This window comes from Gorilla gorilla, chromosome 13, assembly GCF_029281585.2.
Source record: "Gorilla gorilla gorilla isolate KB3781 chromosome 13, NHGRI_mGorGor1-v2.1_pri, whole genome shotgun sequence".
NCBI classification, from domain to species: domain Eukaryota; kingdom Metazoa; phylum Chordata; class Mammalia; order Primates; family Hominidae; genus Gorilla; species Gorilla gorilla.
In genome coordinates this window covers 101516846-101529524 of record NC_073237.2, presented here as the reverse complement: position 1 = coordinate 101529524, position 12679 = coordinate 101516846, and the positions used below count along the sequence as shown (strand labels likewise).

At 40.5% G+C, this 12679-nt stretch overlaps 1 protein-coding gene across 4 annotated transcripts in view; it reads right to left on the bottom strand.

Annotated features, from left to right (window-relative positions):
* Positions 1 to 12679, bottom strand: part of SLC44A1 (solute carrier family 44 member 1) — a 193711-nt gene that overhangs the window by 174066 nt on the left and 6966 nt on the right. The window contains exon 1 of one of the 4 annotated variants that reach the window (XM_063696633.1): positions 9655 to 9680. The exons of the other annotated variants lie outside the window; for them this stretch is intronic. Coding sequence (XP_063552703.1) covers positions 9655 to 9665 — 11 coding nt within the window. The 5' untranslated portion in view covers positions 9666 to 9680. Of the gene's footprint in view, positions 1 to 9654; positions 9681 to 12679 lie in introns of those variants that run through there. 4 annotated transcript variants of the gene reach the window in all.

Genomic DNA, 12679 nt, shown 5'->3' with positions numbered 1-12679 from the left:
CTGCACTCCAGCCTGGGTGACAGAGTAGACTCCATCTCAAACAAACAAACAAAAAAGACTGAACATTGATCCACACAAAGTTATGATGATATATCTGCAGCAGAAGGATAAGGGCAACCTGAAGTAGGTGCACAGGGTAGGACAGAGGATGGTGTTGGAAGACAGCTCAATCTTTATCTTCTACAGTGGAGTCCAAAATTAATGTCAAAAATTGAAAAGCGAGGAGGTAGCAGTATAAGCATATTAAAGATATATAGGGGGAAAAGCAAAAGAATTAAAGATTTAAAAATGGTGGTCTCAGGGCAGCAGAAAATGGGGGGGGGGGGAGCTTTTCAAAATAACAAGCCCTAGAAATGCTTAACTCTTTAAAATACAAACATATGAGCTAGGCGCAGTGGCTCACATCTGTAATCCCAGCACTTTGGGAGGCTGAGACGGGTAGATCACCTGAGGTCAGGAGTTCAAGACCAGCCTGGCCAACATAGTGAAACCCTGTCTCTACTAAAAATACAAAAAATTAGCTGGGCATGGTGGCGGGTGCCTGTAATCCCAGCTACTAGGGAGGCTGAGGCAGGAGAATCACTTGAACCCGGGAGGCGGACGTTGAGTGAGCCAAGATCGCGCCATTGCACTCCAGTCTGGGCAACAAGAGTGAAATTCCATCTCAAAAAAAAAAAAAAAAAATACACACGTGTAACTGATAAAAATAAAAATTACATAGATTTAATCATGAAAGCATAAAAGTAAAGTAAAGAAGTGGCCCAGAACAGTAAAGGTTCTGAAAGTCTGACATTCAGACACGGTTGTAAAAACTAAAGGTGTTTAACTTTAAAACACACACACATACCTTGGCACACACTAAAGGCCAAGGTTTTTTATTCTGTTTGGCTAATGGGTGCAGAATCAGAACAATGAAGTTACGTGGACACAGAGCTCGGTAGTGCAAAATGAAATTTCTAATAACTGCCTGAATGTAGAACAAATGTCTCAGGAAGCAGTAAGTTATCTGTTGCTGGAAGTGTTTAAACAAAGACTGAACAAAATCCATGTAGAGGATGTGATATAAAATTCATGGCTACCTTGGTAGACCTCTTAAGCCCCTGACAGTTGTGTAATTCTGTAACAGGATTCCATGTGACAATTTCCTTTGAATCAGTATCATTCTAAAATAGGACTAGAAACACTGGTAGGTGAAGAAGCTCAGGCACTCAGTACATTTGTGCTGCTTTTTCCTTTTATCCCACCTCCACCTCCTTTCAGCTTTTGGCTTTTCATTTCAAAAGTCTTAAATATATTTACATTTTATTAAAAATTACCTAAAACATTTTTGGAACCAAATGAGATATAAAAACTTAAAAAGCATAAACAGAAAATGTATGTCTGAATGGGAGAAAGCTGGAAGGTAAATGGAAAGGTGGTCTGATGTAGTGGTAGGAAACAAATTGAATACTTGGGTGTCCCTGAATCCATTCTGGACCCTGTGGTTTGTTCATGGCCATGGAACACTAAACAGGTCACTGTGCCCAGTTAGGTATGAGACTTTGGGACTATGGCAAGAGCAGATGGATTTCCTGGCAGGGTAACAGGGCAGAGATACATGACTAAGTCATAAACACATAAGAGCAACAAAAGAGCCATCATAGGTTAGTCAACAACGACAGAAGAATACTTTTGATGTGTTCTACTTTAAAATTTCTAGAATCTGCTCTATCAAAGAAGAAAACTCATTTATTAGCTTAAAAGCTGGTCATTTCAACATGAAAATTAAAATATTACCCATATTATAGATACAATCTTTTCTATGGGACTGCCTCAAAAGTCATTGTGACTTGCATACAGGCATCTGAAGCTTTGTTATTTTCTTACTCAAGGACAGTATTTTTTTCACTCTGTATAATAAAATGCTGTCATGCCTACAGACACAATAACTTTATCCTAAAGTTTACTGAACTTCATCCTTACCAGTGAAGCACAAACACAAACCAAACTTCAAAAATAACATCTATGTTCCTTTAGGGCACTTTTGTATTTTTAGTTTTTAGTTTTGAAAATTAGTTTAAAATCTAGCAAGGAATTATCAGTGTTTTACACCTTGTAAACTATACTAATATTTAGCTATATAAGAAACACAGGGCCAGGCGCGGTGGCTCACACCTGTAATCCCAGCACTTTGGGAGGCCAACGCAGGCGGATCACCTGAGATCAGGAGTTCGATACCACCCGACCAACATGGTGAAACCCCGTCTCAACTTAAAATAAAAAAATAAAATTAGCTGGGCACGGTGGCGGGCGCCTGTAGTCTCAGCTACTTGGGAGGCTGAGATAGGAGAATCACTTGAACCTGGGAGGCAGAGGCTGCAGTGAGCCGAGATCGTGCCATTGCACTCCAGCCTGAGCGACAAAGTGAGACTCCCTCTCAAAAAAAAAAAAAAAAAAAAAGAGAGAGAGAGAAAAACACAGATTCAGCTGGGCTCTGGCACACTGACAAAGCTACATTCCTCCATAGCATCTCCCTTAACAGACTGCACACTTACAGAAGGAAAAGTCTCATTCTTTGTTGAGCCCAGTACTTAGCCTGACAGCACACCAGCCCATGAACATTGAACAGAACCAAAGCATGCAGCCAGCTTGGGATTCTCTTTTTATTCTACCGATATTCTCGGTTCTTTTATTTTACTTTTCAGCATCTTCCCTTTGTCCTGAGTTTCGTCACTGCTGCACTGGGCAGAAGCAGTGCTGCTTGTCATCTTCCAGGTCACACTCTGAACAAAATACTTAAGACTGGAGCTTTACCCAGTCTACTCCCAGGCAGGCACTGAGAAAATGGGCCAGAAGAGCTTTCTTTATGCTCTGTGGGCCAGAAACAAGAGGTGTGTTGCAGGGAAATGGGGGAAGGGGGTGTGGCAGAAGGGAAAGAAGGCCCTCATTCTTATATAATAAATCTATCGTCCAGTGCTGATTACCTGTCATACTGAGGTTTTGATGAGGCCCAGAGGGTTCTACCTTATGATGTGCCTTTTTTCCTGATTGGCTAATATTAACGTATACACCAAGACTTCATTATAACCTAGGAACACATGCTAGCAAGGTAGAGTTCAAAAGCCCACCAGAATTAAACATTTTGAATGGCAGCTAGTTTTAATTTTCAGGTTCATTCCCATTTCTCTCCATTGGCAAGTTATATTTGTTTTAACCATAATCTTGACAAGTATCAGCACCACAAACTAAATGTTTAGTCTCTGAATACTCCATCCCTGTTCCATATGTATTCAATAAACATTTATTGAGGATCTATTATTTGCTTGGCCCATCATCCCTATCCTCAATTCTTTCTCCAACCAAAGATAGCATTCCATCTTCGGATGGTCATTTGGAGTTTAAGTGATGACTGTGACTGCCCCTCTGCTGCAGCAGACTTGAAGAAAGGAGAACATCCTCCAGTGCAGATCATGGCTCCCCTTCTTGCTGTTGGCCCAGCTGACCCCATAGCAGTTCATATTATCAAGTTTCAAACTTGAAGGATTCTTTTGTCAATCATTTTACCCTACCTAATATCCCTTGGAGATCTCAAATCACTAATCTGAGAAACAATGATTCATGTGAAAGGGTTTTAAGTTATAATATACTTGAGTGACTTGAAATTTATCTACTTTTGCCAATATTTTAAAGAAGAACATGAAGTTTGTGATGCACTTAAAGTCAGTTTCAGAGCTGAGTGATTCTTAGTTAAGAGTCACCTGATCCAACAACCTTATTGTTGCTTCTGGTTTCACCATAATCACTTTTGTTGTCATTTGGGAGAATGAAATTGAGAAGCAGTATTTCAAGCAGTGTTACTCAAAGTGTGCTGTGTAGAAGAACAGTTCAAGATATAGTGAAAAAAATTTTAAAGGACAGATAAGTCCAATAAAGTCCAGTTAAGCAGTTAAACTGGTTTCCTGGGAGGCAGGGCAATGACCCTAAATATGTTAATATGCATGATTACTTTTCAAATGGGGTTGGGAGGCCAGTGAGGGGGTGGTATGAAGTGAGCAAGAAGAACCTCTCAAACTTTTCTGACCTCAGAACCCTTTTTTTGGCAGAACACCTTGTAGCCCTGGTGCTTTGGAAGCACATACTTGGGAGAAATCCTGATTAAGATATTCTTACATAAGAAACATTTAAATCTTTCAAAGTGATGGCATGTAGAGCACCATCTATCATATCTTAGAGCCTGATTTAAGTAGCAGATCCTTCCTCACCCAGAAGGCTCCCAGCTCAATTTGCCTGTTGCAACCTCAAGATAAATAAGTGTTTCCACTTGGTCTTGGTTTACTTTCTCAGATTACATTAAACTATAAACTTTTTAAACTAGCAGCAAACTAGAATTGCTTTCAGTTTTAAAATGAAGTGCCTTATTAAAGTATTATTTCCAAACTTTCATAACTGAAATCTGCTTCTATCAGCAGTGTACACTGAAAAATGTTTTTCTTGATTAAAACTATGGCTAGTTTCAAAATATGTCAAAATATATTTAAAACTTGGTATCTTTAGAATTGTATTCCAACACCTGTGGTTTCAGAATTGTCATGAAAATACAAAACCACATGCAAAATAGATTTGGAAAAACTTTGAAGCTTAGCAAGCAAGGAATAAAACTCTCTTAAATATGCTGAGTTTTTAAAATGAAGTTTATTATTTTAAAAATTCCAGCTCTTGCTCTGATGGTAGGAATCTCTGCCTTCGTAATTTGATCTTAATGTGCACACTAATCATTTGCGCTCCAGAGTCAACTTTATTGAGGCCATTTTCTTCACCCTTTCCTCTCTTACTGCTCTCCAGAGCCTTGTTGGCACTCAATATTAACAACACAAGCATCAATTACATTAACCCTTTCGAAGGCCATGAATCTCCAAAGACTGACTAAACATATAAATATCCATTACTTATTTAAAAGTGTATTTTCAGGAATTGGTGAATTATGGGGAAAGAACACAATTACAGTAACAAGTAGTAAACTTGCTGTCATGACAGACTTGTTCAGACTTAGTTCTTAGAAGAAAATATAGAAGGGCCCTGGAGGATACGCACAGTAGCCATTGGTCCTTACTTAGAGTCTGAAGTTTATAACCACCACTTTCAGACTCTGCTCCAAACTGTCGTACCCTGGCCTCTATAGTTTGAGGTGCACTGATTTAAAACCAACCTACACACAGACTTTAAAGAGAGAACAAACAGGTGTGGTGGCTCACACCTGTAATGCCAGCATTTTGGGAGGCCAAGGCGGGCGGATCACCTGAGGTCAGGAATTTGAGACCAGCCTGGCCAACATGGTGAAACCCCATCTCTACCCAAAAAATAAATAAATAAATAAATAAATAATTAGCCAGGTGTTGTGGTTGGCGCCTATAATCCCAGCTACTTGGGAGGCTGAGGCATGAGAATCCCTTGAATCCGGGAGGCAGGGGTTGCAGTGAGCCAAGACCGCGCCACTGCACTCCAGCCTAGGCAACAGTGCAAAACTCCGTCTCAAAAAACAAAACAAAACAAAACAACAAACAGCAAACAGCACACACAACCTCTGAAATTAAGAGACAAAAAAGTGGTATCTAAGGTACATTCAATCTACCATTTAATATAGTAGTCCTTGGAACAGCAGAGGGAAATACAGCAGGAAGTGCACAGGCATGGAACTACTCCCAATTTTACACTACTTGGGCGATCCTAGGCAAGGTACCTAGCCTTTCTGAGTTTCTGTTTCCTCCTCTGTAAAATGAGGCTAACTGGGACCCACCTCAGAGTTATGAGAATAAAATGAGAACTGCATGTAAAGCGCTTAGCCCAGAGGCTACCACACAGTAAATCCCCAGCAATGACTGGTGTTCTCTATATTCTACATGCTCATGACTTAAAGCATTTTCTGAAATCCAGTTCTGGGTCTTCAATTCCCTATGGAAAATACCGCCTGGAGGTATTAATATCAGTACCACCTCAAGTCAGTCCATACAAAATTGAATTCATCTTCCCCTCTCCACATACTAGTCCCCATCTCAACTACCATGTCTAGCCATTATAATACCCTTCTTCCATGATGCGGCGTTCAAAACACCTGTTCGTTCCTTCTCTTTCATCCCACATATCCAGATTAAATCAGGAAGGTCTATTTTATTTTGACTCCACAATAACTCTTCTCTGTTTCCTGTTTACACTGGTATGAGTTACTGAACAGCTTCCCGGGCGGCCTCTGCCTTCTATTTCTCCCATTCAGGTGCAGGTATGCGTCAAATTAATCTTCCTTAAACCACTCTGAAAACTCCTCCATGGCTGCCCATTTTCCTCCCCTTCAAATATGAATGCCTTCCCCACATGCAACATAACATCTCTTCACTCCACTCTGGTCAGGTCTCCTTTCCATACTGACAAGCAGCAAGTTATTGTCTGCTTCCTTGCCTTTGATCAGCTGTTCTTTACACTGGAATTCCTCTCCCTGCTTTCTACTAAAATCTGTCTGCCCTTCACTTTTTCTAAACCCCATTCTTCCAGACCAGATCTTTTGCTGGAGAATCATTTTCAGGAAGCCCACTCCCCAACTATTCTTTCCTCTCTTGGTTTCCCCGTCCCCTGAACTCCTTGCCACCCAATTTAGCCTCTAATTATTTATGTTTGTTTCTCTCTTTGCACTCATTTTCTAGACACAGTTTACAATCTGGGGGCCAGGCACGGTAGCTCATGCCTGTAATCCCAGCACTTTGGAGGCCAAGATGGGTGGATCCCTTGAGCCCAGGATTTGAGACCAGCCTGGGCAACATAGGGAGACAAGACCTCGTCTCTACAAAAAAATACAGGCCAGGCACAGTGGCTCACGCCTGTAATCTCAGCACTTTGGGAGGCCAAGGCGGGCAGACCATCTGAGGTCAGGAGTTCGAGACCAGCCTGATCAACATGGTGAAACCCCATCTCTACCAGAAATACAAAATTAGCCAGGCGTGGTGGCACATGCTTGTAATCGCAGCTACTTGGGAGGCTGAGGCAGGAGACTTGCTTGAACCCGGGAGGCAGAGGTTGCAGTGAGCTGAGATCGTGCCACTGTACTCCAGTATGGGCAACAAGAGCGAAACTCCGTCTCAAAGAAAACAAAAACAAAAACAAAAAAAGGCCGGGCGCAGTGGCTCACACCTGTAATCCCAGCACTTTGGGAGGCCAAGGCGGGTGGATTATCTAAGGTCAGGAGTTCGAGAGCAGCCTGGCCAACATGGTGAAATCCCACCCCTACTAAAATACAAAAATTAGCCCTCTGTCGTGGTGGGCACCTGTAATCCCAGCTACTCAGGAGGCTGAGGCAGGAGAATGCTTGAACCTGGGAGGTGGAGGTTAAAGTGAGCTGAGATCACGCCACTGCACTTCAGCCTGGGTGACACAGCAAGAGTCCATCTCAAAAAATAATAAAATAAAATAAAATAAAAATAATACAAAAATTAGCTGGGCGTGGTAGTGCATGCCTGTAGCCCCAGCTACTTGGGAAGCTCAACCAGGAGGATAGCTTGAGCCCAGAAGATTGATGCTGCAGTGAGCTGAGATCTCACCACCGCACTCCAGCCTGGGTGACAGAGAGAGACCCTGTCTCAAAAAAAAAAAAGAGTTTCCAGCCATTTTGTAATCTTAAGAATGAAAGCCATATGCTTACATAATGAAACCAAAAGGAGAGTGGGTCTTTGATAAACAAGGAGTCTCATATTAGCCCTGAAACACTACTTCTGGACTTACTCTGGGTAAGAAATACATTTTTATCTGGTTTATCTAGTTTCTTTCAGTTTTCTGTCGTATGCAGCTGGATCTAACTCTTAAATGATACTCTGTCTCACAATAAAATTACCACAAGAATATAAACCGGGCTGGGTGTGGTGGCTCATGCCTGTAATTCCAGCACTTTGAGAGGCTGAGGTGGGCAGATCACTTGAGCTCAGGAGTTCAAGACCAGCTTGGGCAACATGGCAAAACTCCATCTCTACAAAAAATACAAAAATTAGCAGGCATGGTGGTACATGCCTGCAGTCCCAGCTACTCGGGAGGCTGAGGTGGGAGGATTGCTTGAGTCTGGGAGGTGGAGGTTGCAGTGAGCCAAGATCCACTACTGCACTCCAGCCAGGGTGACGGAGCAAGACCCTGTCTCAAAAATAAAAATAAAATTTTTGGAAGTCAGGGTACCTTTCCAAAACTCAAACACAAAAACATTTTTAAGGGAAGGATTAATGGTTATTAGAACATCAGGGAGATTTAGTTTACATTAATATTGTAATTTCTGAGATACATTCATGAGTTGTGCAGTTTGCTAAAAGTATCTGAGGCAAGTTTTATTATTGTTTATATTTTATAGCTGGTGAAACTCAGGCACCAAAGGTTAAAGAATGTGGCCCAAATAACTCAGCTAGTGACAAGGCGGGATTCAAATCGATATAGTCTGGCTATAGAGCCCACCCTCCTGCCAGTACACAATGATGTTCAATCCTCTGGATTCTAACAGCTGTTTAGAGAAGAAATAGTGAAAGAACTTCTGAGGAAGGCAAAAGGCTACTCAATGACTAAGGGAGGATCATTTAGTTGGCAATGAGGAAGTATAACAGACTAAATTCAAATGGATTTTATTAAGAAACAGGAAGAAAGTTTTACAGCAAATATATGATGTTTTAAATTAAACTTTTTGCCATTATAAATAATGCTACAATAAAAAGATTCTTACATATAGCATTACTCAACTTTAGAATTACCAAATAAAGGATGTTAACTTTTTTATGGCTTTTAATGTATCTCAAGAGGGTCATTCCAATTTATTCAGCAAATCAATAAAGTATATTTGAGTCAAAACCACTTGGGCAATTAATATTATTTTGTTAACTATTACCAAAGTTACAGCTGTGAAAGGATGCCTCTATGCTTTAATTTGGTTGTTAACAAGATTGAACATATTTACACACTAGTTTATTTCCTTCTGTAAATTATGTATTGCAAGGATGCATTTTATATACTGTGAGAACTCTTTATATCAGAGATATTCTAAATAATGACATGACTTTTCAGTTTAATTATTAAAAAAAAAAAAAACCTGAAAGCAGGTTAAAAACAAAAGAAAACAGAGGCACTCTTTTTTCCCCTCTTTAGTATATTGTACTCAGTATTACAGCTCCTTAAGTGTATTAGCTGGAGGTGGAAAGAAAAATAAGGAAAATAAAAACTATCAGTTTTTTAATACTCAATTTTGAAACAGAGATAAACACAGACAGAAGCTGAGACTTCAAAAGAGGCAGAAAAGGAGATTGCAAGCTAGAGAGAGAAGAGGTTATACTAACACCCAAGGTGCTCTTGAAGGACCACGGCTTGCAAGAATACTAACTCACCACTTAACCATTATTCCAACCTCAAATGCTCTTCTTCATCTGAAGCTGTCCTTAGCTCAGAATGGGAAAGATGCAGCGGGGGTGAGCAAAAAAGAAAGACAGGGGTCTCAGCAATGGCTTGAGCAGCATCACTAGGACAAGAAGATAACTAACTGTGTGACTGAACTACGAACTGTGAAGTTCATAATGGGGCTATAAGCAAAATGTTAGGAAACACTATAGAAGTCTGATTTAAAGACAAAAGAAAATGGCAAAACCACAGCAGATAGTATTGGCTGCCTACCCAGTCACCATGCCCGATCCTGCATCCCTGCCGCCACCTTGCTGGCAAAGTCCTCCTTTTGTTCCGGTGTTGCTCTGCCCCTCACTTGACTCAGAGGGAAGTCCTGGTTAGTCTAAACCAATTGCAGAGTCCTTTGCCTTCCTCTTGTTAGAGCTTGTTTAGGGATGAGTGTGCAGCCCTCTCTAATTCCCATGAAAGGAAAACCACTGGAGATTGTCAGCTCAGCAAAAGACGGTAAGAAGAGCCATAGCCATCTTGGGATCTTGAGGGGAGCTAATTAAGAAAAAGCTACCTTCTGTAAAATGACAAAAAAGAAACAAGGAGAGAACTTATGTCCTTGCTGACATCAAGCCACTGAACTAACCAACCTGAAAGCTACCCTACCCCTTGACCTATAGGAGATAATCAATTTTCCTTAATGTTTTAGCTATTTGGATTTAAGGGTTTTTTTATTATTATTATTTGTTTGTTTCTTTGTTTAACACAGGGTCTCAGCCAGGCACAGTGGCTCACGCCTATAATCCCAGCACTTTGGGAGGCCGAGGCAGGCAGATCACAAGGTCAGGAGTTCAAGACCAGCCTGGCCAACGTAGAAACCTCATCTCTACTAAAAATACATAAAATTAGCCAGGTGTGGTGGCGGGTACCTGTAGTCCAAGCTACTTGGAGGCTGAGGCAGGAGAATCACTTAAACCCGGGAGACGGAGATTGCAGTGAGCTGAGATTGCGCCACTGCACTCCAGCCTGGGCAACAGAGCGAGACTCTGTCTCAAAAAAAAAATAAAGACAGGGTCTGGCTCTGCCACCCAGGCCGGAATACAGGCACGATCATAGCTCAATGCAGCCTCAACCTCCCAGACTCAAGAGATCTTCCTCCCACCTCAGCCTCCTGAGTAGCTGAGACCAAAAGCACACGACACCATACCTGGCTAATTTTTTTTGCTATTTTTTGTAGAGATGGGTCTCACTATATTGCCCAGGATGGTCTAGAACTCCTGGCTTCAAGTAATCCTCCTGCCTCAGCCTCCCAAAGTGTTGGGATTACACGTGTGAGCCACCAAACCCAGCCTTTTTTATTTCTTATAGCTGTAACATCATAAGTAGTTCAAAATGAAGAATTTTCTGAGATCATAATCATATTATCACAAATCTACAAAAACAAACAAACTTTAATACCTTCCCTGCTACTTAAATATCTTGAAGTAATCATGTTTCCAATTTTTCCATCTTCCTGCTGGTTTTTTTATTTTACATATTATAAACATATCCAGAAGTCAAACACTTCCATTTAATAATTTTCAGCATTTCTGGCAACCTTAAAAATTGGAATAAAAGTTGCTTTTAAGGGTTTTCCTACTAAATAAAAGTCTAAATATCTGGTTGTGGGATATTGTAGAGAGCAACTAAAAGGAATAATAATATTTTCACAAAAAAATTAATTCCAGGGGTTTATCAACCAAATGTTTGTTAAATGAATCCTATTATACAACATTATCATATTATACAATTACAAAGGAGTCCCCCAGAGGGGAAAAACTGGCATCCCTCTATTGAGTATAATAAAACATACTGAAAAATGTAAATCTGTTTTTTAAATTGCCAAAAAAATTACTAAATTTTATACAATGCATAAATTCAAAATTGGAACATTATGCTATGCTATATTCCAAATAAATTAGAAAACAAAAAGTATCAAAAAGGAGGAAATATTACTGTGTCAAAAACTTTAACCATCTTCACAGAGTGAATTCCCACAGCAGGGATAACAATGTCTAACTCTTTAATGACTTAAATTTTTCACCAGCTCAAACACGTTTTCTTTACAACGCTTGCCATAAAGTCTCACCCATTTGTGCCTGCTATAAAAACATCAGCACTGTAAATCTGACTGGTCCATTACTTGAGCGCACTAGCCCTTTCCCATCCACCTTGACCCAGTAACTTACACCTTTATAAGTATACTTGCTCCATACGTGACATGTATACCTTCAACAGACAAGCTGCTTAAGAGAGCCCTGAACATTCTGTTAAGAATCTTCCAAAGAAGAATCGTTTTAAAATTCTTACAATGAATTTTAAAACCCCAGTGTTCTAAGGTAGGAGTTCAATCACCTCTATCCATGGAGGGAAACAGAATATCTGTTAATTCATTCAAATATTTCATGAGTACCTATCATGTATTGGTACCAGCTAAGCACCAAGATGGCAATAAACAAAGCAAACATGGCTCCTGTCTTCATCAACTCAGCCTAGAGCAAGGGTCAGCAAACATTTTCTGTAAAGGGACACAGAGTAAATATTTATGCTTGCAGGCCATAAGGCCTCTGTCACAACTACTCAACTCTGCCACTGTCATATGAAAGCAGCTATAGACAAGTAAATGAATTAGTATGACTGTGTCCCAATAAAACCTTGTGAATGAAATTAAAATTTCATAATTTATTAAATAAATTTCTCATGAAATCACATTCTTTTGATTTGTTTCAACCACTTAAAAATGTAAAGACCATTCTCAGCTCGCAAGCCATACAAAAACAGGTAGCAGGTCAGATTTGGCCCATGGGCTGTAGTTTGCCGCCACCTAGTCTAGACATTAATATTAACTGTAAAATTACGTGTTTACTGCTTTAAGTGCTCACAGGGAAAACACACAAGGCTATGAGAGTTTAATGAGGAGACATGGCCTAGTTTGAAGGGATCAGAAAAGGCTTTTCGAAGGAAGTGACTTTCAGACTGAAACGTAAAGCAACCAGCCAAAAGCCAGGGAGCAAAGCAAAGAGCCTCCTAGACAAGTGAACCACATATGCAAAAGCCCTCTAAGAGGAAGGAATACAACCAACTGAAGAATCTGTGAGGCTGCAGTGCAATGAGCAAAGAAAAGCACACCACAAGGTGACCCTATAGAGAGATGGAGAACAGCCACACACAGGGTCTTGTTGTCCAGGGTCAAGGGTTCTGGTCTTTGTCCTAAGAGCAATGGGAAACCATTAAAGGGTTTTAAGTAGGAGAGGAACACAATCAGCTT